At 38.9% G+C, this 22,370-nt stretch overlaps 2 protein-coding genes across 2 annotated transcripts; one reads left to right on the plus strand and one right to left on the minus strand.

Moving 5' to 3' along the window:
* Positions 1-264: 264 nt before the first annotated feature.
* pctp (phosphatidylcholine transfer protein) lies at positions 265-7,920 on the minus strand. The gene is made up of 6 exons (XM_033971883.2): positions 7,718-7,920; positions 5,041-5,158; positions 3,884-3,963; positions 3,612-3,783; positions 3,365-3,432; positions 265-1,517 (listed from the first exon to the last, which is right to left on the minus strand). Exons 1-6 carry the CDS (start codon positions 7,844-7,846, stop codon positions 1,443-1,445), a joined length of 642 nt encoding a protein of 213 aa, XP_033827774.1. The 5' UTR covers positions 7,847-7,920; the 3' UTR covers positions 265-1,442.
* Positions 7,921-9,299: 1,379 nt separating this feature from the next.
* Positions 9,300-13,935, plus strand: tmem100a (transmembrane protein 100a). The gene is made up of 2 exons (XM_033971884.2): positions 9,300-9,480; positions 13,258-13,935. The coding sequence occupies exon 2, from the start codon at positions 13,313-13,315 to the stop codon at positions 13,724-13,726; it is 414 nt and encodes a 137-aa protein (XP_033827775.1). The 5' UTR covers positions 9,300-9,480; positions 13,258-13,312; the 3' UTR covers positions 13,727-13,935.
* Positions 13,936-22,370: the final 8,435 nt, after the last annotated feature.

Genomic DNA, 22,370 nt, shown 5'->3' on the forward strand with positions numbered 1-22,370 from the left:
CAAGGAACCACTCACACATTCACGCACACAATCGCACTCCGGTGTACACAAACACTGTCAGTAAGGTGGGGTAAGTGTCTTGCATAAGGACACAACAGTATTCATTTGTGTGAGTTGGAATCGCACTGCCAACCTGTGGGTCAAAGGATCTGCCCGCTCTACCAATGATGTTTATGTTAAGACTGGGAATTGAACCACCAACCTTCAGATCAGTGGACAAACACTTGTTACTGTCGCCCACTGTTAAGATTCAAAAACGAGTCATTTTTCCACATGCTTTCTTTAAAATGTATTCCTTTGTTCAGCAGCATTACACAGTAATCAGTTCATATATTAGCCTCATCTGAGAACATGTATAAGATTGTAAACATTCCCACAACAGCAAAGTCCAACAATACACACAGTTTAACAGACAAATACACATAAATGCATAGTCTTCATTCAGTTTACAATCAATACCAAAGAGAAGAGAGTGTAGACAGCGACAGGAGCTTCTTTTCATTGGAGTTTTCGAGGTAATAAGGCTACAGAACAAAAGTATCAATATAGAAATACAGTTTGGCCTCACCTGCTCGTCTTTATAGAGGTACAGAAGTTTAATGATGATCTGTGGCATGTTTTAGACAAATCATTAACATCTCCATGGAGACGAGCTGGTGGAAACCCTCAGAAAAGTTACATAGTGCAGCTCTAAATAATATACTGGAGTGTAAACATAATTTTCTACACAGCTTTGAACAAATGGCTGATAAAAAAAACAATTAAAAGTTTCAACTGCATTCGACAAATACAAGTCTGGACTGAGGACTCAAAGATATCCTGTGTACTTGTACTTTAGAAGTATTTGTGAAGTAGCAGTACGTCAATTGCAGTATTTCTCGGAGTGCTAACATTGGGGATAGAGAGATTTAAAAAATAAATAAAATGTGGAGATTTTAAAAGACTGATTGCACAAAAGATTAATTATAGTTACAGCAATAGCGTCAAACCTGAAGGAGTCTCCCATCAGCAGAATTTCAAAATAAAAGCATATCCACCTCACAGGCCGTCAAAATAAGAGCTTTACATGAGTCGGGGTTGGAAATGACTGGAATTATTTAGCTTGATTTGGATTAGTTCTGATTTATGTAGTTTGAATATTCATGATAATTACTATTTGTTGTTGCTGTTTTTTTATATATATAAAAGTCAGGTATTTCTTTCTTTCTTTCTTTTACAGTGAATACAGAGAATAAAAGAAAAGTATAACTTGATACTTGTGTATCAAGGACAAAATAAACAGTGAAAGTGAACAAACAAAATATAGTGTAAAAAAATCTAAATGAAACAAATTTAAGTCATTTTAACTGATGTAGAAATGGTCTTTTTGCAGGGTACATACTTGGATAAATCTAATAAACCCAGATTAAATGAATTCCAGTCATTTCTTGCAGTGTAGACGCTCACTTCTTCTGGCTGTAGGACTTGTAGTCCTTGCAGGCCTTTTGCATGTCCTTCAAAAACCCAGGGACTCCACTCTGACAAAAACATGATCACAAATGTTATGGTCACATGGTAAACGGTCACATTTTTATACAGCGCTTTTCCACCTTCAAGGCGCTCAGAGCTCTTTAGATCAAGGAACCACTCACACATTCACACACACATTCATGCAACAGTGTACGCAGACACTGAGGGCGAAACGGGTTAAGTGTCTTGCTCAAGGACACAACGACAGCATTCAACTGTGGGAGCTGGAATCGCATTGTGATTCATTGTAAATGAAAAAATGTGACTAATCAAATAAAATAATTGCTGAATATTTTACAAACTCTATACAATTTTGGATTTTCATCATTAACACCCATGGATTTTTTTTCTTTCTATCTAGAAGCTTATTCATATTTCAACATTTATTTTCGTAAAATTGCATTCAGAAAATCTCAACTGACTAGTCGATTGCTATAAAAAATTGTTAGTTGCAGCTGCAGTGGTGGAAGAAGTACTTATTTTTTGTTACTTAAATAAAAGTAAAGATACCAGAGCTAAGAGATACTCAAGAAAAAGTATCACATGAAAAAAATCGACTTAAGTAAAAGTATTAAAGTACTTATTTAAAAAGTACTTAAAAAGTATCTCGCGCAGAGTTTGAGCTCTATAATAAAGTTTCAAATGTAGTGATTTTGAAACAGATTTGTGCAACAAAAACAATTCAATTGATACTTTGTTTTTTTTCTAGCTGTCTTTATTAGTCTATTTTTATTTCCTCAAACTACAAATGTGTTAAACATAAACCTTCAGCCTTTTCAGCAGATCTCAGAAAATAATAAAAATAATTGTACTTTTCAGTCCAGTTCAAAAATGTAGTGGAGAAGAATGTACAGATACCTTCTGTCGAATGAGGTAAAATAAAAGTATCCTCTATAAAATGTACTTAAGTAAAGTCCAGATACCTAAAATGTTTACTTAAGCACTGTACTTTACTACTTTTACTTTGTTACATTCTAGCACTGGTTGCAGCTATAGCTATTATTGTTATAACAACTGGCATATTAGGGCTGCTCCTTTTAATTTAACAAAATAAATGTTGACGGTTTTTAATCATTGTTATCTGGTAAACATTCTCTAAACACATGTAAAAGATTAATAAATACATTTTAGAACAAAGACAGAGGAAATATGAAATCAAAATGACAAATTATACTTTTAATTAATAAATATTGTGTGTCTAGAACCCCTTAGCAGCATGTTTTTACCTTTATCTTAAAAATGTGTTTTAAAAAATCTTTATATACAACTAGTTTATACTTATAACTAACCAATACTATAACTAGTCGACTAATCAAAATTTAAAAATGTTTCTAACTAATCGACTTCTAAAATAATCCTTAGTTGTTGTGACTATAGCCAATATTGAATGAAAAGGAACAAAACACTTCACTTCTGACTGTTGCCTGCAGAGGGCGACAGACGCTTAGTCCAAATGCTCACTACACTATAACCAGTGAAGTGAAGTGCTCAAATTTGTTACTTAAGTAAAAGTACAGATACAGAGGTAAAAAGTTACTCAAGTAACAGCAGAAGTATCACAAGAAAAAAAAATCAACTTATGTAAAATATTAAAGTACCTGTTTAAAATGTACTTTTAAAGTAAAAGTATTTCACAAGGATTTTAATAGTGTTAATTTGTTAAATGTAGTGAGATTAAAAACAGCTACATATTTTGGTTAACAGTAGCAATCAATTTCTTAATTTATTAAATTAATTTTGTGCACTTATTTTTGTTTGCTCAAAGCCAAAGCCTAAGCCAAATTCACTTGAGTGAAGTACAGATACCTAAAAATGTTAGCTTTGTCTTAAATAACATTGCCTCTAAAGGACTGACCTTAGCTGCCCAGTTGATGAGCCACGTGGGGATGGATCCTCCAGGATTGTCAAAGTAGTTCATAAACACTGGAACACAAATGATCCACAGGTTAGCACAACAAGAGAAGAACAGAAATGTCATCATCTTATTTTGAATTTACTTGTAGAACAAAGATTACCGAAACATCCGTGAATCATTAAAAACTCTGAAAAGTCAAATAAGCATCATACTTTAACTTTAACTCATATTTTGTAGTGTTTCTTACTCTTGGTTCCTGAGGCTCCGTCGCTCTCGATGGCCAGGGTCTGTTTGTAGTCGCACACCCGGATGACTCCACTCTTCTCTGGGCATGAGGTCTGAGGAGAACTGCGCGCCAGAACCACAAAGATCTTCCTCCCATCAACCTCCAGGTCTCTGCGCTCACGAATGTACACATACTGTAAATGATAAGGAAAAATAACATCTGTGCATCTTCTTCATCTGACACTCTCCTCTTCTCCATCTGACCCTCTCCTTTCATTTGTCTCAAAAGGATACGTCTCTGTTTGACAAAGGAAATGGGTATTTGACCTCCCAGTAAATGGCTCTCTGTTCTTCGAAGTCCTTCTCGTACAGCTCTGTGAAAAAAACAAGACAAAAAGTGAGAACATTTTATACCAATATCACTTTTAAAGCTGAACCATTGAGCATTTCTAGTGGAGAATTCACCACCTGCGTGTCTCCATAAAAATGTTTTACTTTACCTGAAATGTTCCACAGTATAGCATTAACTTAACAAGCATTTACTCCATTCCAGGCGTCTTTACCGCTTAAAAAATATTTGGAAAAACTTATGTTCTTATTGTGATGGGGCACCTATCCTGGTTTCATGTAGATAGACAAGTTTATTGCCATATGGTGGAATATTCTAGGTACAGCAGCCATCTCCATGGAGACAAACAGGTGACAGAAAGTTCCTTAGAGCGCCTTTAAATTCCTACTGTATTTTAATGCCACATACATACATCAGGAAATTAATATATATAAGATTGGAAATTTACTAAGCAAATTGAATAATGTCAACTTGGTAATTACGTAATATGACATTTATAAAAGTGTAATTAAATGGATAAATTGGTGCAACAATATTTAAAATTTGACCAAAAAATAAATCATTTTCTGTTTTGTTTTTTTTATTTCATGTGATATTGAATGTAATGCTTTTTAAGATTTTTATATTTCCATCTTTTTAACAACTTTATTCTACAACTGGGTAAAATAAAATGTACTAGATAGTTTGACCAATCACAACAACCACAGAAGTCAGCTGACCAATGAGAGCAGACTAGAGGGAGGGACTTGAATACTACGTACTAACTACAGCCTGTACAATCAGTCTTAGTTATTACCTTTAGTTTACTGCAGTGAGGCGCTGAGCAAAGGGAAAGTGTGAAATGAACAAGAACACAGCAAAAGTTTGAGAGAATGAAAGATGGAAAAAATATGGACACTTAACACAACAGATATAATGTATAAGCAGCTCTTGAGGTCAAAATAAGTCAGTTATGTGCTGCCTGCAACTACAACAGAACCAAAACAAGTCTATATCAGGACTAAACAAGGCTCAAACCAGGACCAAACCAACACAAGTACGTAAAAATTCAAATCTGATGAATGATTACACACCGCTCCAGTGTTGTACATAACTGTGTCACCTTTGACGTAGGAGTCCCAGTGCTTCCTGTAGGTTAAGTCCATGTACACTTCTGCACACAGGTCAGCAGGGCAGGTCTCCATGACGCCGAATACTTTGTACTCATAAAGCCCCGTCTCCTGCAAAAGGAAACTTACACTTAGACAAAATGATTATTATTTGCTCATTTGGTAGGGGCAGGGGTGGTGAATGAAAGTTTTAGATACACTCTTTAACTCAGCCTTTCGTTTCATTGCAGGTGATGAATTTAAAACCCATCACTGTTCACTCTATGGAAAAGCAGGTTGGACATTGCTGTCTGTCAGAAGAGAACAACACCATATAAATATCTGTGTAATCCCTCAGTCGTCCAGGTCTGATCCATGGCAAAAGAAAATTAAAATCTGTCAACTGGACAAAAGGTTGTAAGACTGAAGACGTTTCGCTTCTCATCCAAGCCGCTTCTTCAGTTCTGGTCAGATTACCGGTGGACACTGCCTTATATCTGTCTGAATGGAGGAGCTAGCTACACTGAAACTCAAAACACCTCTTTTATACAGTTTCTCTTTGTAGGCTCGGTCTATTGTGCTACCCTAAGTGTGCACTGTGCCCGAGTCCTACGTAGCATAGTCATTCAAACCTCTAATGAGTGATTTCACACCTGTTAGCATCCTGGCTAGCCCTATTGTTCTGTTCCCTTGAAGAAGCGGCTTGGATGAGCAGCGAAACGTCTTCTCTCCTACAACCTTTTGTTCAGTTACAGATTTTAATTTTCTTTTGCAACACTGTATAAAATTTATTTATAAGGGACTACTTGATAGACTGCCTTCATATCTGACTTATTTGTTTTAACTTTGATACAGGAATTTTTAATATGAGATCTCATGATTGTCTATGTCTAAAAACTGGTTGTGTTAGAGCTGAAACGGGAACAAAAGCTTTATGCTGTTTTGCTTTAATAATCTGGTGATAAACATATATACTCACACATGTACTTGTCTGAGTGTTTTAAATTGACCCATGTACTTACTTCTTTTGTTTGTTTTGTGTTTGTATTTTTCTGAATTTGAACAGGACACCCTGATTGCTCACACTAGGCTCTCCCTGTATAAATAAAGATAAATGAAAATGCTGAGAACAAACTGGACTGCAGCCATGAGCAAATTTCCATGCATTGTCCCGCAGGTCAGATGGAGTCTAAACAAGTTCAATAGAAAAACAGGAATGCACCATGAAGTGGTCTAAAATCACGATTAATATTTACTACTTTAATAGAATATTTATATTAGTAAGAGGGATTGGTACAAGGATATTCACACACACACACACACAAAAAAAACAAAAAAAAAACAGAATACAGTTTGAGCGAAACTGTCCAAATAATAATCCTGCACATGCTCTCAGGAATCAAACACTAAAGTAACAGTTATGCAAACCAATGCAATTTTATTTTATTTATTTATTTTTAGATTATTTTCTACCCACCAAAAAGGCAGTCATGATTTGCTTTGACCAGTGGTGGAAGGTAAACAAGTATAAGTAGTAAAACACCATAACTAAGTATACATTTTTCATATCTGTACTTTGCTTAAGTAGATTGTAAAGTGGATACTTTTAGCTTTTGTTTCTCTACATTTGAGAGCAGGTATCTGTGCTTTCTACTCCACTACATTTTTGAACTGGACTGAAAAGTTAGAGTAATTTTGTATTATTGTTTGAGACCGGCTGAAAAGGCTGAGGGGTTTATTTTTTAACACATTTACAGTTTGAGCAAAACAAAAATACACAAAGAAAAACAGCTAGGGAAAAAAAAAAAACTATGAATAGGATTGTTTCTGCTGAACAAAATTCAGCACAAATCTGTATCAAAATCACTATATTTGAAGCTTTAGGCTATAAATCTCACAATCTGCACAAAATACTTTAACTTTCTCTCCTTGAGTACATTGTCAAACGGGTGCTTTAATACTTACACTTAAGTAGATTTTATCATGCGATTCTTTTACAAATTTTATTACATCTGTTCTTTACTTAATTGTTCCACCATTGGCTTTGATAGACAGAAGCAGCCACATTTACAATACAAATGAAAGCCAAATATTACATTTATATGTCTTAAACTGCACTAGACTCCTTTATTACAGTTCATGACTATTTAATACTTGTTACACAACCTGTTACTTCCACATCTTGCCTCATAGTATTTCAGTATTTACCTCTGGCCTTTTGTTTTTAAATGGGGATTAGTACAGTGGAATGCAGGCGTTGTCAGCACTGCATTAGTCATTTGACCTATGAAATAAACAAAATGACACAATTTCTCGTGTTTAAATGAATGCCGTTTTAAAGACAACTTGCTCTTTGTTTCTACATCACGTTTAACCAGGCGTAATCACGTTTTTTAAAGCGATTTGGAGCGAAACGACCGTAGTTTTACACAATTTATGAATGAAGTTTGGCAACAGGAATGACAGGTTTCAAACTTCCACCTTTAACCACCAGAATAAACAAATCTGACATAATATATAGCTCTTAAAATCATTATGGCACGTATTTCTTTCATTTTAGTCCGTTCTTTCTTAAATAAACATGGAAAAATAGCGTTAAATGTGCTAAATGTCTTCCGTGAGTTCCGGCTCGTACACCGACTCTCCTCACTGACTGTATCCGCGTTGAGAGCGCTTGTCCCGGGCTGTTACCTGGTCGTAGCGCCGGTAGATCTTGACGCCCATGGTCTCGGTGAAGAGCTCCCATCCTCCGTCCAGCTGCGGCTCGTCCAGCTCCTTCCAGGCCGCTTGGAAGTCCTCATCGGTGAACTGTAGAGCCATGGCCGGGGCTCGGTGCGGGGCAGACGCGGTAGGAGCACCGGGGATCTCCGCTGCGGCGATGACGAGGACCGGAGAGCCGAGTCAGGACCGGAAACGGCATCCTTTCACAATAAAAGTATACTTCATTGGATATATGGTACTTCAATGTAGAAATCAACATCAGCCTTAATATTATAGCTGTACTGTGGAACTTCTTGGGGAGGGCCTTCCGTCTGTTTGTCTCCATGGTGATGTTATTCCTTGGTCTTGTATACTCCACTGTATGGCATTAAACACTGACCGGAAACAGCATCCTTTCACAATAAAAGTATACTTCCCATGGATATATATAATACTTCAATGTAGAAACAACATCAGCCCAGCCTTAATATTAAAGATGCACGATGGAACTTCTTGGGGAAGGCCTGCCACCTGCTTGTCTCCATGGAGATGATGCTGCTTGGTCTTGAATGCTTCACTGTATGGCATTAAATAAATATGGACCAGAGAGCCAAGTGAGGACCGGAAACGGCATCCTTTCACAATAAAAGTACACTTCCCATGGATATATAATACTTCAATGTAGAAATCAGCATAAGCCTTAATATTAAAGCTGCACTATGGAACTTCTTGGGTAGGGCCTGCCACCTGCTTGTCTCCATGGATATTGCTTATTATTGCTTGGCCTTGAATGCTCCACCATATGGCATTAAACATATATATCGCCACAGAGACAAGCAGATGACACCACCAGGCCAAGTTACAAGTTACATCTGTGGAGAGGCGACCCCACTCACAGAAAGTGATTTTGTAGCAATGGTAAACAGCTGCATTTTTATAGAGCACTTTTGCTCCTTCTAAGCATTCAAAGCTCTCAGTTTGTAGTGTGTTCGTCCTCTGATCCAAAGGTTGCTGGTTCAAATCCCGCTCTTGACTTAAACTTCATTGGTAGAGTGGTCAGATCCATTGACTCACTGGTTGGCGGTCTGATTCCAGCTCTCACAGATGAATGCTGACACTTAACCCACCTCGCCCCCAGTATCTGCGTACACTGGTGTATGAATGTCTGTGTGACCATGTGAGTGGTTCCTGATGTAAAGGGCTTTGAGCCTTGAAAGTGGAAAAGCACTATATAAAAATGTGACTGTTTAGGAATTTTCTCTTTTAGTTTTACTCTTACTAATAGTAAGTAACTTCTTGGACCACTACTTATTACTTCTACCTGAGTAATATTATTTTGAAGTAACGTTCCTCTTACTGGAGTATACGTTTTGGGTACTCTACCCAACCCTGTTTATTGGTTTGTATATGACCTTAAATAACATTTTCACAATCAGAAAGTGTAACATCCTACAGAAAACCTGCTGCACTTTAAGTTTATTTTGTAAACCCCCACAGGAAGTGCTCTCCCTCTGCTCCTCCTCCTCAGTGATATTTCTTGGGGAGCTCTTTGTGAATGAGCAGCAGTCTGAAGTGTCCAGTGACAGTGAATAAGTTCAACCCTCAGGTTGTCAAACCTGGGATTTCTCAAGACTTTACTGTCCAAGAATACTGTTCAAAAACATATTTTTTAAGAGAATTCTACAATTTCTTTTCCTATTTTTGACGAGACTATTTTGAGCCTAAATTGGAAAAACATGGGGAACAGCTGTGAGGTGAGTGCACATGCCTAACCCTGTAGAAAGTATAATGGGATTGTAATAGATTTGACTGTATACAAACTGATAAGACTGTTATATTTTTTTTAACTCTCAAACTGAATTGTCTGCATTTTATAACTTTATATTGTATATGGCACATCTTCTTTAATTATGTGTTAGTTGTTTTGTTTTGGGTTTTTTTTTGTCAAAATAACATGAATAACATTATATAAAACCATATATATATATATATATATATATATATATATATATATATATATATATATATATATATATATATGTTCATTCAGAAAATGAAACTAAATGCACATTTATACTGCCACACACACATCTCATGAAAACTGAATTTAAATTGGAACTACGCCTGGACCAGACCAGGACCAAACCAGAGCTATTGAACAGGACTAACCCAAGTCTACATCAGGACTAAACAAGGCTCAAACCAGGACCAAATCAGGTCAGCTATGAACGAATCATTAAACAGTTCAAGTACCACCTAAGACAAAATTTGAATCTTTAGTTAATGTAGACTAAACCAGGTTTAAGTGAATACAAGAAATTACACCAGGACTAAAACATAAACCAGAACAAAGCAGAACTAAATCAAGTTGGACTAAACAGTTATACAGGAATGATAAACCAGGCCTAAACATGGACTAAAAGTGGACAAAAGCAGTTCTAATCCTGAGAATCCACCTCAGTATTAGAGACAATCGTGTGGGGCCCGTCTCTGTGTTTAGTCCTACACCAAGGCTAAAGTAGGACTGCAACAGAACTAAACCAGGAGTAAACCAGAACTAAACCAGGGACTAAACCAAAACTAAACCACAACTAAACCAGTATCATGAGAATCCACTTACCCCTTCGTAGTAGTTGTGTGTTAGTACAGTTGTGTGGGACGCTGTCTGTGTGTATATAAACAAAATACTAAACCAGAACTATACCAGAACTAAACCAGGACTAGACCAAGCTCTAAAGTAGGACTAATCATACTCTTTATCTTCCTGTACATATTGTGTTAGTGTGTGTATATAAACAAAGCACTAAACCAGGTCTTAAGTCAGACTAAATCACTTGGCTTCCCTCAAGAGTTGGACATGGGCCCTGTCAGTGTGTATGTATAAACAAAGGAGGAGGAAAATGATGAGCGAGCATAAACAGAGAGACGCCCGAGGAGGGGAGGAAATTAAAACCCTTCTGCTCATGTTGAACTGGTCCGTCTTGGGTTTGAATCCAGATCACGGGGGGTCTTTTTAAGCTTGCACGTTTTCCCTGTGTAAACTATAGACTCTTGAACCCACAGTTGCCCTGACTGGTGGAAACAAGGCTGCCAATCTGCACCACCACTTACTCACCAAAAAAAGTGTGTTTATTGCATTAAATAAAACTTCTGTCCTTACTGCGAGCAGGTTTGCATCTCCACAAACCTGACTCTTACTTGACTGTTGGAGGGTTTTCTCCTATTGGTCTCCATGGAAAATGCTGTTCCTTGCAGATGCCGAAATTAAGCAACAAGAACTACAAGTTACAGAGTATTTTGGATATAGGGTTTATATACAAGTCATATTTATTCACTTTTCAAACCATAAAACCGATAATTACTTTTTCGCCTGCTCGGTTAGCACTTGGCGCGTGTGTGTGCAGTGTGGTAGTATCGTACATTCTGCAAAGTGGTTGCCCCTAGAGAAACCCTGAGTCTCCTATTACACCCTCCCCACCACCTCCTCCTCCCTCCGTCTCTTTTCCCCCCTCTCACACACACACAAGTTGGGTTTCCGTGTTCTTTGGGGACATAACATTGACTTAAATTAATTTCCCGGAGACTGATCCTAACCTTAACCATAGTCACTACTGGCCTAACCCGTGTCTAAGCTTTAAGCCTTGTTATTTATTAAAGGGCTCATATTACGCTATTTTCTGATCTAAGTTAGAATGTTGCATCCTCATCAAAAACACATCCGGAGTTGTGTTTTGTTTCATTCAGAAATGTTTAACACACAAATCCTGCATGTTTAGCCTGAGGTCTTCTCTCAAACAGAAAACACTCTGTGTTTTTAAAGCCGTGCACCCTTACTGAAATCATCTGGATGATTTCAGACCTGGAATTCCCAATATCTACTCAACAAAAGATAAAATGTGGCTGTTAACTTTAAAACTACATTAGATGACATCACAAGGTGGAACAGAGCATTTTGAGCTTTGGAGATGTGGACAGACATGTGTGAATGAAGCAAAACACAACTCCAGGTATGTTTTTGAGGAGATAACAACATCATATCATGCCTTAAATCTCTCAGGAGTCAATGTTGCGTAATATAGGACTTTTATGTAATATTTATCAAGCAATAGCGCTCACTAATACACATTAAGACTATTAAGATAATGTCAAATAACATCCAGATGAAGTGGGCGATAGTAGCTCAGTTGGTTCGTCCAGTGTCTTTGTACACTGGTGTATGAATGTGTCTGTGAATGGGTGAGTGGTTCCTTGATGTAAAGTGCTTTGAGTGCCTTGAAGGTGGAAAAGTGCTATATAAAAGTTGTAGTTGTTAAATACAGTCATTGAGTACGCCTATATTTTGCCATTAATTTGTGGTCCCTTAATGCAAATGTTAACTGTTGAGCTAATGACAATAATAATAATGATAATAATTGTCTCCATAAATGATCCAGGTCCCATCAGCTGAGTGTGTTTACAGGTTTTAGTCCCCACACTGTGAGAGATACAAATACCCCCATCTCATCCCCCTGTCCCTCCTCTATTCCCCCCGCCTCACGTATTTCGTCTTGGAGAATGTCTCAGCTCGTGGAGGGCCGACCGCCTGCGTCAGAGCTCTGTGTGAGCTCTGAGTGAGCCCCGCGCTGGGCTCCGTGCTGAGAGGAGTGGGGTCAGATTGTGAAACTCAGAGTAAACTCAAGTCACAGGGAGGAGACCAAACACATGTCCTCAGTATAGAGCAGGCAGCTGACCTTTGACACCCAAACCGAGGGAATACACACATTTATAAAGAATGTATGTGAACATGAGCTTTTAAAGAAGGGGTCTTTTTTATTATTAACCTTTATTTAACCAGGTGAAATCATGTAAAAACATTTACACATTCAGACCAAAGTAGAAACAGTATACATTAAATGATTTTATAATACTTTTTTTTTTTTATATATAGAACAAAATTCCCTTAAAGAAACAAGAAACCAGCTCATAAAGCTTCAGTTCTGATTGAAAAGTATTCCCATAACTGAACGCTGGCTTCAGTTATGCTACTCCTGCATCTTGGACCTTCGAATCTGAACTTAAGTTTTGTGAGCTGGTTTCTACCATGTTTCTTTCTGATTGTTCACACAGGTCACTTTAATCCAGGTAATATGTTGCTGGCTAGCTCTGACCTTTCGGTCAAATGTCAGTTGGAGTTGGCTGTTTTTTGTTTCTTTTTTTTAAACCAGTGATTTAAAATAAAACACCACAAATAACAAGGACAACCAGTCCCCACACATTCCTACAACCTTGACAACATGGTTGCTTGAGCAGCCAGTGCCTTGTACATTCAGTTCATATCCAGAAGGGTCTGGAATCGGATCGTAGAGCGTCTTATCTTGGGACGGTCGAACCATAATCGTTAATTAGTATTAGTGTCTCTCAGATGTAGAAGGCATCTTGTATCATTCAGAACTAAATATTTAACTTCTTTTACCTGAGATAAATATGAGTTTGGTGCTTCAATAGTTGATTTTCTGTCTTATTTGAGTTGACAGTTTCTTCTCTCCTTCCAGACTCCGTAGCTCCGACCAGCCCCTCACCTGGCGTCCCCGTCTGTCCCTCCCTGCGATGCCCGAAAAGGTCCACAGCCACAAATCCGCCATGAAAACTCCAGCGTCTTCAGACAAACCCAACGCTAACTCTGCCTCCAACCAGGACCGCCATGTCACAGTCAGCATCCCATTGGTCAATGAAGTCCAGCTCACGGCGGCGACGGGAGGGACGGAGCTTTCGTGCTACCGCTGTACCATTCCATTTGGCGTTGTGGTGCTAATCGCCGGAATCGTAGTCACCGCGGTTGCCTATAGTTTCAACTCACATGGATCTACAATCTCCTACTTTGGTCTGGTTTTGCTTTCCACCGGATTGGTGCTGCTAGCATCCAGCGCCATCTGCTGGAAGGTCAGGATGGAGCGGAAGAAGGAGAGGAGGCGGGAGAGTCAGACCGCACTAGTGACCAATCATAGAAGCATTTTTTCATGAACAAATTTGGAGAGAATTGACACGAAAATGGTTGTTTGTGAAGACTTTGAGACATGCTAGGGACTGGAAGCAAAGTTGTTGAACTGGTGAACCCTAATGGAGACAGTATGTTAAAGTGCACTGTGTAACTTTTCTGGTGTCTGAAACCTTTGTTTTTACTCTGCTTGTAATGTTCCACAGTATCATCACCAGACCAAGTATATTGCAGCCGTTGAATATCATACTGCGGAACATTCCAAGTACACCAATACAATCTCTAAAAACAAAAACAAAAAAACACACACAGAAAAGTTATGTAGTACACCTTTAAAGATCATGTACCTGATTTTTTCCCCATGTATTTGAGCAAAATTTGCCCCAGATAGCATAAGCAGTTCTTGAGGTCAAAATAAGACCGCTGTGTCCTAATTATAAAGGTTTTTACTGTCCGATAATCAGGAAGTGCGTTGCTAGCATATATTGTTGCTAAGTTTACCATCACTGAAAACTCCTCTGGTTTCTGAAAGTTGTGAAAAGCATTTCTAAATTTCATCACTGGGATTAATTAAGATGCGTAAGGTAAGTGAGGAATAACTTTGGACCACTGTAAACCATTTAAAATTAATCTGTTCTGTTTTTCATGTTTTTAAGACCGTTAAAAATCAGGTACAGAGTCTTTAAAAATCCTACAAATTGCATACAGTTGTAACCCAATGCATATATGACAAGGTACTGGTCGTGGTACTGATAGGACTTAAGTCGCCTCTCTGAGTGAAGTTTGCATGTCCTCCCTGTGTTCCTGTGGCAGAGTGGTTAGACTGTCTCTGGCTGTGGGTTAGATTCCCTCCCTCAAAGACATGCTTGAACTGGCCGTACACTCAGTCAGAAGAGAAAAGAAAGATAATGCCAAAGTAGATCTTGAGGGCATCACTAATGTTATGTATAATGGACTCTTGTATTCAACTGCATATATCTAAAGCACTTTGATTCACAAACTGTTACTGAGAACTCCCATACCGTGAGAGGTCAGTGTATGTAGCACATATTTTTCTTTGTGTTTACTGTATCAGACAAAATCACCTAATAAATGTGTATCAAATATAATATGTCGTGGCTTGCTCTAAAGTTATGGTTTACTTTAAATGGGGTGTTATACTAAATAGAGCTTTCTACCATGTTGTATTGTTTCCACATCAAAAACATGCCTAAAGAAGTAATAGGTATCATCCATGCATGTTTGAGTATTTGAGCAATCTCTCCCGGGCCCTGTTCACACCCTCCTTACAGTTAGCTGTAACAGTCTGTGCAATGCTTAGCCCACAAACCTACATCATTCATGCTCCCACACTACAATTTTGTGATAGTGCTCTGAAGGGGGAGTGACTTACCATGGGGAGCAAAGGGTGGGCAACATAGAGTGTCAAAAACAAGAGTGAAACTTATAAAATATGTTAATATCTTGTTTTTGGCAAATGTAGCATTTGCAAAAAAATAAAAGGTAACATGGACTGTCCACACTATTCCCTACTTAGGGCACGCCATTTTTAGTGATGTTCGAATGGCAATTTCGTGAAAAAGTGCACTAAAAATTTCCCACCATGCACCTTGAAAAGTAGTGAGCATCGGTGGTCACTAGACTGATCAAAATAGACTACAATCCACTGCGAGAGTCAGAAAAATAACAGTGGACAGAGACAGGTGTGTAACTGGACACAACACGACTCAGTGAAAGCAGATAGAAGTGTTAGTTTATCACACTGTTGACCCACTCTTAAACTGTTGCTGTGTAAAGTTGCTTGCGTTGCGCTGTTAAAAGAGTGATCATTTCCACATTTCAAACAAAATTTTTTAAATCTAGTCCGATTACGTGAGATACAGCTTTACAAAAACTTGTATGGTTATTATTAGTCCATCAAGTTTTATTAGAGTTTAGCTGACTTTTCCAACCAGACGCTAGAGTCATGTGACTCGTATTTCTCTGTGAATGAGTACACTGTGGAGTCCACTAAAGAGTGCAGGGCTATGCAGTGAATAAAGGGTTAGGGGCTAGAGGGGACGTTCAAACCAGGGCCAGGGTGCTCTAAATATGTTACGTTATGTGTTAGCAGTTAATACCCCCATAGAAGTAAAATACCCCTCTTTAAACAGTCCCTGTTGCAAGACACATTTTTTTTTATTTTAATCAAAAAATACATGGAGTTGTGTTTTTCTAGCAGAAGTTTGAGTATTTTAATTGTCTACTCAGAACACAATTTTACAAGTTTTGATGTTGTTGGGTTTGTAATCCCCTCCTTGAACTGCACCTTAATGTGGTGGAGGGTTTGAGTGCCTAGGAGCTATGTTGTCAGGGACTTTATGCCTATCATAGGGTCACCCATGGTAAACAGGTCCTAGGGAATGGGTCAGACTAAGAACGATTCAGAAGCCCGTTATGATGAATTCCACAAGGCCTGGGGTGAGTTCTCATCAATGATTGTCTGGTGGCTGGATCAGGCACAGCCCGAAGGAGAGGCATGGGAATCTGTAAGGGGTCAGAGCAGGCACATCTGGATAGCGGTTGAAGAGGGGAACCTCAACGACTGGATTTCCAGACATGGAACGTCACCTTGCTGGGGGGGAAGAAGCTTGAGCTTATGCAGGAGGTTGGGCGTTACTGACTAGATATAGTCAGGCTCACCTCCACATATATCTTGGGCTCTGGAACCCATCTCCATGAGAGAGGCTGGATTCTCCACTTCTCTGGCGTTGCCTGCAGGGAGAAATGGCAGGCTGGTGTGGGCTTGCTTATAGCCCCACAGCTGGAGTTCATCCCAGTGAAGGAGAGGGTCGTGTCTCTCTGCCTTTGGTTCGGGGACAGGTCTCTCATTGTTGTGTCATCCTACGGGCCAAACAGCAGTACAGAGTACCTGGCCTTCAAGGGGGTACAGTGTACTGAGGGTCAATGATCAACTTTGTTGTTGTTGTGTCATCTGACCTTCGGCAGCATGTCTCGGACAGAGAGGGCAGAACTGTCAACCAATCACCACCTGTTGGTGAGGACCCGAGCGTCTGTTGAAAACATCTGGCAGAGCCCTTTGTCAGCAGCTTCTTCAACACACATCTCCAGAGATATTCTCCCATATCCCGGAGGGAGTGGGCTGGTGACACAGAGTCTGAGTAAACCATCTTCTTTGCCTCATTGTCATTGTAGCCGTTCGTAGCTGTGGTTGTACGGTCTGTGATGCTTGTCATGACGACAACCTCTGAACTCGGTGGTGGACACCGGAAGTAAGGGATGCTGTCAGGCTGAAGAAGTCTAGTGAAGAGTCCTATCAGCCCATGTTTACTTGTGGGACTCCTAAAGCAGTTGACATTTACCAACAGCCACGTGTGCTGCAGCTTGTGCAGTTAGAGAGTCAAAAACTCAAGGTTGGGAGGAGGTCAGGGAGCGCATGGAGGAGGACTATTGGTCAGTCTCAAAGAAATTCTGGAAAACCGTCCAATCATCCTCAGGAGGGGGAAGCAGTGATTCATCAACACTGTTTACAGTGTGGGTGGAGAGAAGGTGGAAGGAATACTTTGAAAATCTCCTCAATCCCACCGTCACTGCTTTCCAAGGAGGAAGCATAGACTGAGGACTCGGAGGTGGACTCATCCATCACACTGGTTGAAGACAGGGGCTCCAGGGGTGGATGAGATCCTTCCTGAGTATCTTAAGTCTCTGGATGTTGTGGAGTTGTCTTGGCTGACACACCCCTATGAATAACAAAACTGAAAAAGTGTGTCCAAACCTTTGAATGATAGTATAGGTTACTGTAATCTATATTCAAAATATTATATAATTCTTGTGTTGTCATATGTTTTATTTGTAAAATAAAAACTACTGTGAAAATTAGATGAGTTTGGGCCTTGACAATTTTATTTAGTTTAGTGTTGTCACAATACAAACATTTGAAACTCAATTTCAATACTAAGGACTAGACCCCATACTTAATACTGATTTAGATACAATGATAATGTACCTTTAGACAATAGAATGTGATTTTCATCATTAAATAATAGCACTTTCTTTTATATAACCATGTGGTATTATATCAGTGTATCTTCAGGTGGGTTCCACAGTGGTCCATGCGTATACTAGTCTATGTGTCTTATACTTGCTCTGATACAACTAAAGGTTGGTTCATTTTCTGTGATGGAATAATTGATACCTGCTCAAATGACTATCTAGTTTCGACACTAGTTTTTTATTGATTGTTATCTATATTCTTGAGAACCCTAGTCTACTTTTGTCCCATGCCCGTCAAAGCATTCACTGTTTTGAGAAAGTGTCAAGATTCTGAAATAACCTTTTCAAAGGCTCTGTGAATCATCCGTGTTTGCTTTGGTGTGGACAGAGTTTAAATCTCTGTGACAGACCAGCCCCACACCCACAGCCCTGGTCTTGGTCTGGTCCTGGTTTGGAGTCTTCACAGCGGGACATAAATCTGAGCTTTGCAGGAAGAGAAGACCTCCGCGGCTAAAGCTAACCCGGGACGACGCACGGAGCTAAAAATAACTCCAGACCCAAAGTCGCTATGTGCTCCGCGATACAAGACACTACTACTGCTGCACCTCCTGCGTCAGAGCCAGAGACCTAGCCAAGACCTGGGATAGACCTCGACAGAACTAGGCTAGACCTGGGTTAGACCTGGGTTGGGACTGGGTTAGAACTTGATTAGAACTTCGATCTGGGTTATACCTTGGTTAGACTTTAGAAGTAGGTAAGAGCTAGGTTAGACCTGGGTTAGATCTGGACTATATCTTGGTGAGAACTAGGTTAGAACTTAAAACTATGGTAGATCTGGGTTAAACCTGGGTAAGAGCTGGGTTAGAATTAGGCTGGGATTTAATTCTGGGTTAGAACTATATTAGAACACTTAAAATTGGATTAGAACCTGGACTTGAACTGGTTTAGACCTGGACTAGATGAGGGTTAGAACTATAGGAAAACTAGGTTAGAACAATATGTTAGAATTTAGAACTGGGTTAGACCTGGATAAGATCTGGGTTAGAACTAGGTTAAATCTCAGAACTGGGTTGTACCTGGACTAGGACTGGGTTAGAATTATAGGTTAGAACTTAGAACTAGGTTAGACATGAGTTCGAACACATAGACCTGATTTAGAACACTTTGAATTGGCTTAGAAACTGGACTAGAACGGGGCAAGAATCTGGGACAGGGTTAGAATTTAGACCTGGGTTTGAACTGGGTTTAAACCTGGGTAAGACCTGGTTTGGTCCTGACTTGAGTTCAGTTTAGTTATTGATGTAAGTTGAGTTTGGTCTGTTGTTTTGGTTTAGTCCTGGTCTAGTTATTTGAGTGCACCCTGAGAACTAGGTTAAAACTTAGAACTGGGTTAAAACTAGGTTAAAACTTAGAACTAGGTTAAAACTAGGTTAGAACAAAGCTCTGGGTTAGATCTGTGTTAGACCGGGGTTGAACTGGTTTAATTAGGGATGGTTTTGTCCGGCTTTTGACCTATACTTAAAGGCATGTTCTAGTTCTAGCTAAGACCAGGCTCTTAATTCCGATCTGGTTTAGACCTGGTCCACACCTGGTTTGAACCTGGTTTACTCTGGGTTTAGTCCTGTTTACTCTTGGTTTAAGGGGTTTCTTGTGATAAATAATAACTCTTAGCTGAGATCTGGTTCAGACCTGGTTCAGACGCGATCTTGGACTGGGTCTTGGCAGCAGGTGGAGTGGATCTGAAGTGCGTCACTCGGAGTTTCCACTGCGTGACGTGGTTTGTCAGTAAACAGAGGAGAGCAGGTTATGTAACAACAGAAGAAGCAGACCCCCGGTTCAGTTTGGGGGGGTGCGGGGTAGGGGGTGGGGGTTCAGATGACGTCCCAACATTCTATAAGCCAATAATATTTAATACAGATTGGGGCAGTTAAAATTAATATGTTCAAATGCAGATTTTTGTTGTAATAAAGTGACTCAATTATAGAAATAATCAGGTTCAACATTTGTGAATTTAGCTTTTTGGATATTTTCATTGTTTATCTGGATCTGAAAAACACAAATACTTAAATTTTAGTTTCAAGACACTGATCCTGGCTTGAGTTTTTTGGCTGTTTCTGATATGGTTTAGTCGGCCACAATATGTATTACCCAATGAATCATTTTATTTAAATTACAAGTAAAAGTTAAATTACAAGGACAACAATAAAACAACAACAGAAGTTAGTGAGTGCATGACTTAGCTGAAGATTTGGCATTTTTTGGTATTTATTTGTAAAACGGCAGAATAAATTCATGATTCACAAGTTAATTAATAATATTCAAATAGAAAAGTGCGTTGAGCTACTAAAATCAGAATGACTTTTATTCATCCCAAAGAGGAAATTATTTTTGTTACAGTACAATAAAGTAAAGAAACGTAAATGTCAGTTACATCAAGACAAGCAATATTTACAATACAATGCAATACAATTTTTCCATTAGGCCCATACCTGATTTTTCCCATGTATTTGAGCAAAACCGGTCTCGTCACAGAGGAGATATACTATAAACGTCTCTTGAGGGTGAAATCTAATCTAATCTGTCTGCATCTAATTACATTGTGTTTTATTGTCTGAGAATCAGGAAGTATGCTAGTTCAATTTCAATTCAATTTATTTTTTAAAGCCCAAAATTACAATAGCAGTTGCCTCTTAGGGCTTAACATGATAACTGATTTAACCAACAGAAAGCTAGAAAATCTACAATGAAATAGATATTGGTTAATAACAAGAAAACAAGCAAATGGATAACTGTCCCAGGGCGTCCTCTGTTCTTAGATCCTCCTTTTCGTCAAGGAAAAACTCAAAAAACACAGTGGGAAAAAGAAACTTCAAGGAGAACCATATTGAAGGAGAGATCCACTCCCATGGACGGACAGGCTGCAGATGTGTTCAGAACAAGTGCACATCCAGGTGAGGGAAGGGGAGGATCCAGCATCAACATGTGAATAGCAATGAACAAACTCCAGGTGAATTGAATAGTGAATGCTGTTGACAGTAGTAGGAGGAAACAGAAGAAAGTCCCCAGGTTACTCATACTTCCCCCAGCAGAGATTCTTGGAAGGCATCTTAGATAAAACTTTTATTTCTGCTCCTAACTAGCCTGGCCGTAAGATAATTCAAAGAGGAATGTTTTAAGCCTGGTCTTAAATGTAGAGACAGTGGGGGCCTCTTTAACAAGGGCGGGGAGCTGATTCAATTACACAGCAGCGGAAAGCTCTCCCTCCTACTGTGTTTTTAGACAAACCAGTTGTCCAGCATTTTGAAAGTGGAGTGCTCTGTTTGGATCATATGTTAATGATACTATAGCATCCTGCACATACGATGGAGCGACAACCTTTACGACTGTCAGGAGCAGAACTTTTAATTTAATTATTAACTTAACATGAAGCCAGTGAATGGACTCCAGCACTGGGGTGATGTGTTCTCTTCTCTTAGGTCCCGTTAAGAGCTGGACTGCTGCATTTTGAACTATCTGAAGGCTTTTAATGAAGTTTTTAGGACACACAACTAGTAGGGAATTACAATAATCTAGCCTTGATGTAACAAATGAATGGATATGTTTTTCAGCGTCACTTTTAGACAAGATATTTCTGATTTTGACGATGGAAGAAGGCTCGTTCGCAGCCTTGGTTTATCTATCTATCTATCTATCTATCTATCTATCTATAATTAAGTTGTCATTAGCTTTACCGTGACAGCAAAACTCTGCACTGGAGATTTGTAAAGAGTGCTTATAAACTCATCGCGGTGAATAATTAGGATGTTCTGAATGCATAAGGTAAATGAGGAATAATTTTGACCCACTGTAATCTGTTTAAAATGAAATAGTTCTGTTTATCATGTTTTTAAGACAGTAAAAATTAAGTACAGCGCTGATTTAGTCCAAAAAAAAAAAATGCTGGTCATTTGAAAACTTTAACTAATGTGAGCAAACCTTTTGTGTTGTGTTCATATCTGCACTTTCAAAACTAATATTTCCGTGTTAAACAGAACACTGAACTCCAGATTCAAAAACTGAAAATGCGAAAGCAGATTTTCACAATTGCAGAAAGGCGTGTGTTTATCTCATATCTTTTGGTGGAGAGTCAAGACCCACTCGGAGGTATTACAAAACAACTGCAGTGATGAGAGAAAACATTTGGAGAGGAGGGAGATTGAGAAAGAGGACCCTAAAAAAACACCTCCTGTGTGGGAAATGTAATACGACCAGGACAGAGGAAATAATCAAACCAGTGTGTGTGTTCAGAATGTTATCATTAAGGCAGGAAAAACAATTAATAATGAGGACAAGAACTTGCTGGAATAAATCAGAAAGACCTGAATTATTGATACTTTGCAATGACATCACTCTAGGGGTCTTCTACATTGATCTCTATGGTAGAATGTTCAGCAGTTTTCATGGTGAAACAATGCACACACACGAGAAAACACTGTCAAAATGTTTTTAAAATGTCTGAAAACTTAAGATAAAACACAAGATTTAAACGAGTATTAAACGAGTATTCATGGTTTGATTTTCAACAAAAAAAGGTGAGAGTGACTAATGCTAACCAACTTTTGACAGTAATTTTATCTGTGAGAGCCGTGTTTAAAAGCACAAATCAGCTCATCTGTTGTAGTTCCAACTAAACCAGCT

Source organism: Periophthalmus magnuspinnatus, chromosome 8 (genome assembly GCF_009829125.3).
Source record: "Periophthalmus magnuspinnatus isolate fPerMag1 chromosome 8, fPerMag1.2.pri, whole genome shotgun sequence".
Lineage (NCBI taxonomy): Eukaryota > Metazoa > Chordata > Actinopteri > Gobiiformes > Gobiidae > Periophthalmus > Periophthalmus magnuspinnatus.

Bases quoted from the DNA above. Each gene is read 5' to 3' on its own strand.
- pctp (XM_033971883.2), bottom strand. From the start codon at position 7,846: ATGGCTCTACAGTTCACCGATGAGGACTTCCAAGCGGCCTGGAAGGAG. The intron at 3,964-5,040 runs GTGACACAGTTA...TTTTTTTCACAG, and splicing joins CTGGGACTCCTACGTCAAAG to AGCTGTACGAGAAGGACTTC. The intron at 3,433-3,611 runs GTAAGAAACACT...TTTGTGTTCCAG, and splicing joins CGGAGCCTCAGGAACCAAGA to TGTTTATGAACTACTTTGAC.
- tmem100a (XM_033971884.2), top strand. From the start codon at position 13,313: ATGCCCGAAAAGGTCCACAGCCACAAATCCGCCATGAAAACTCCAGCG.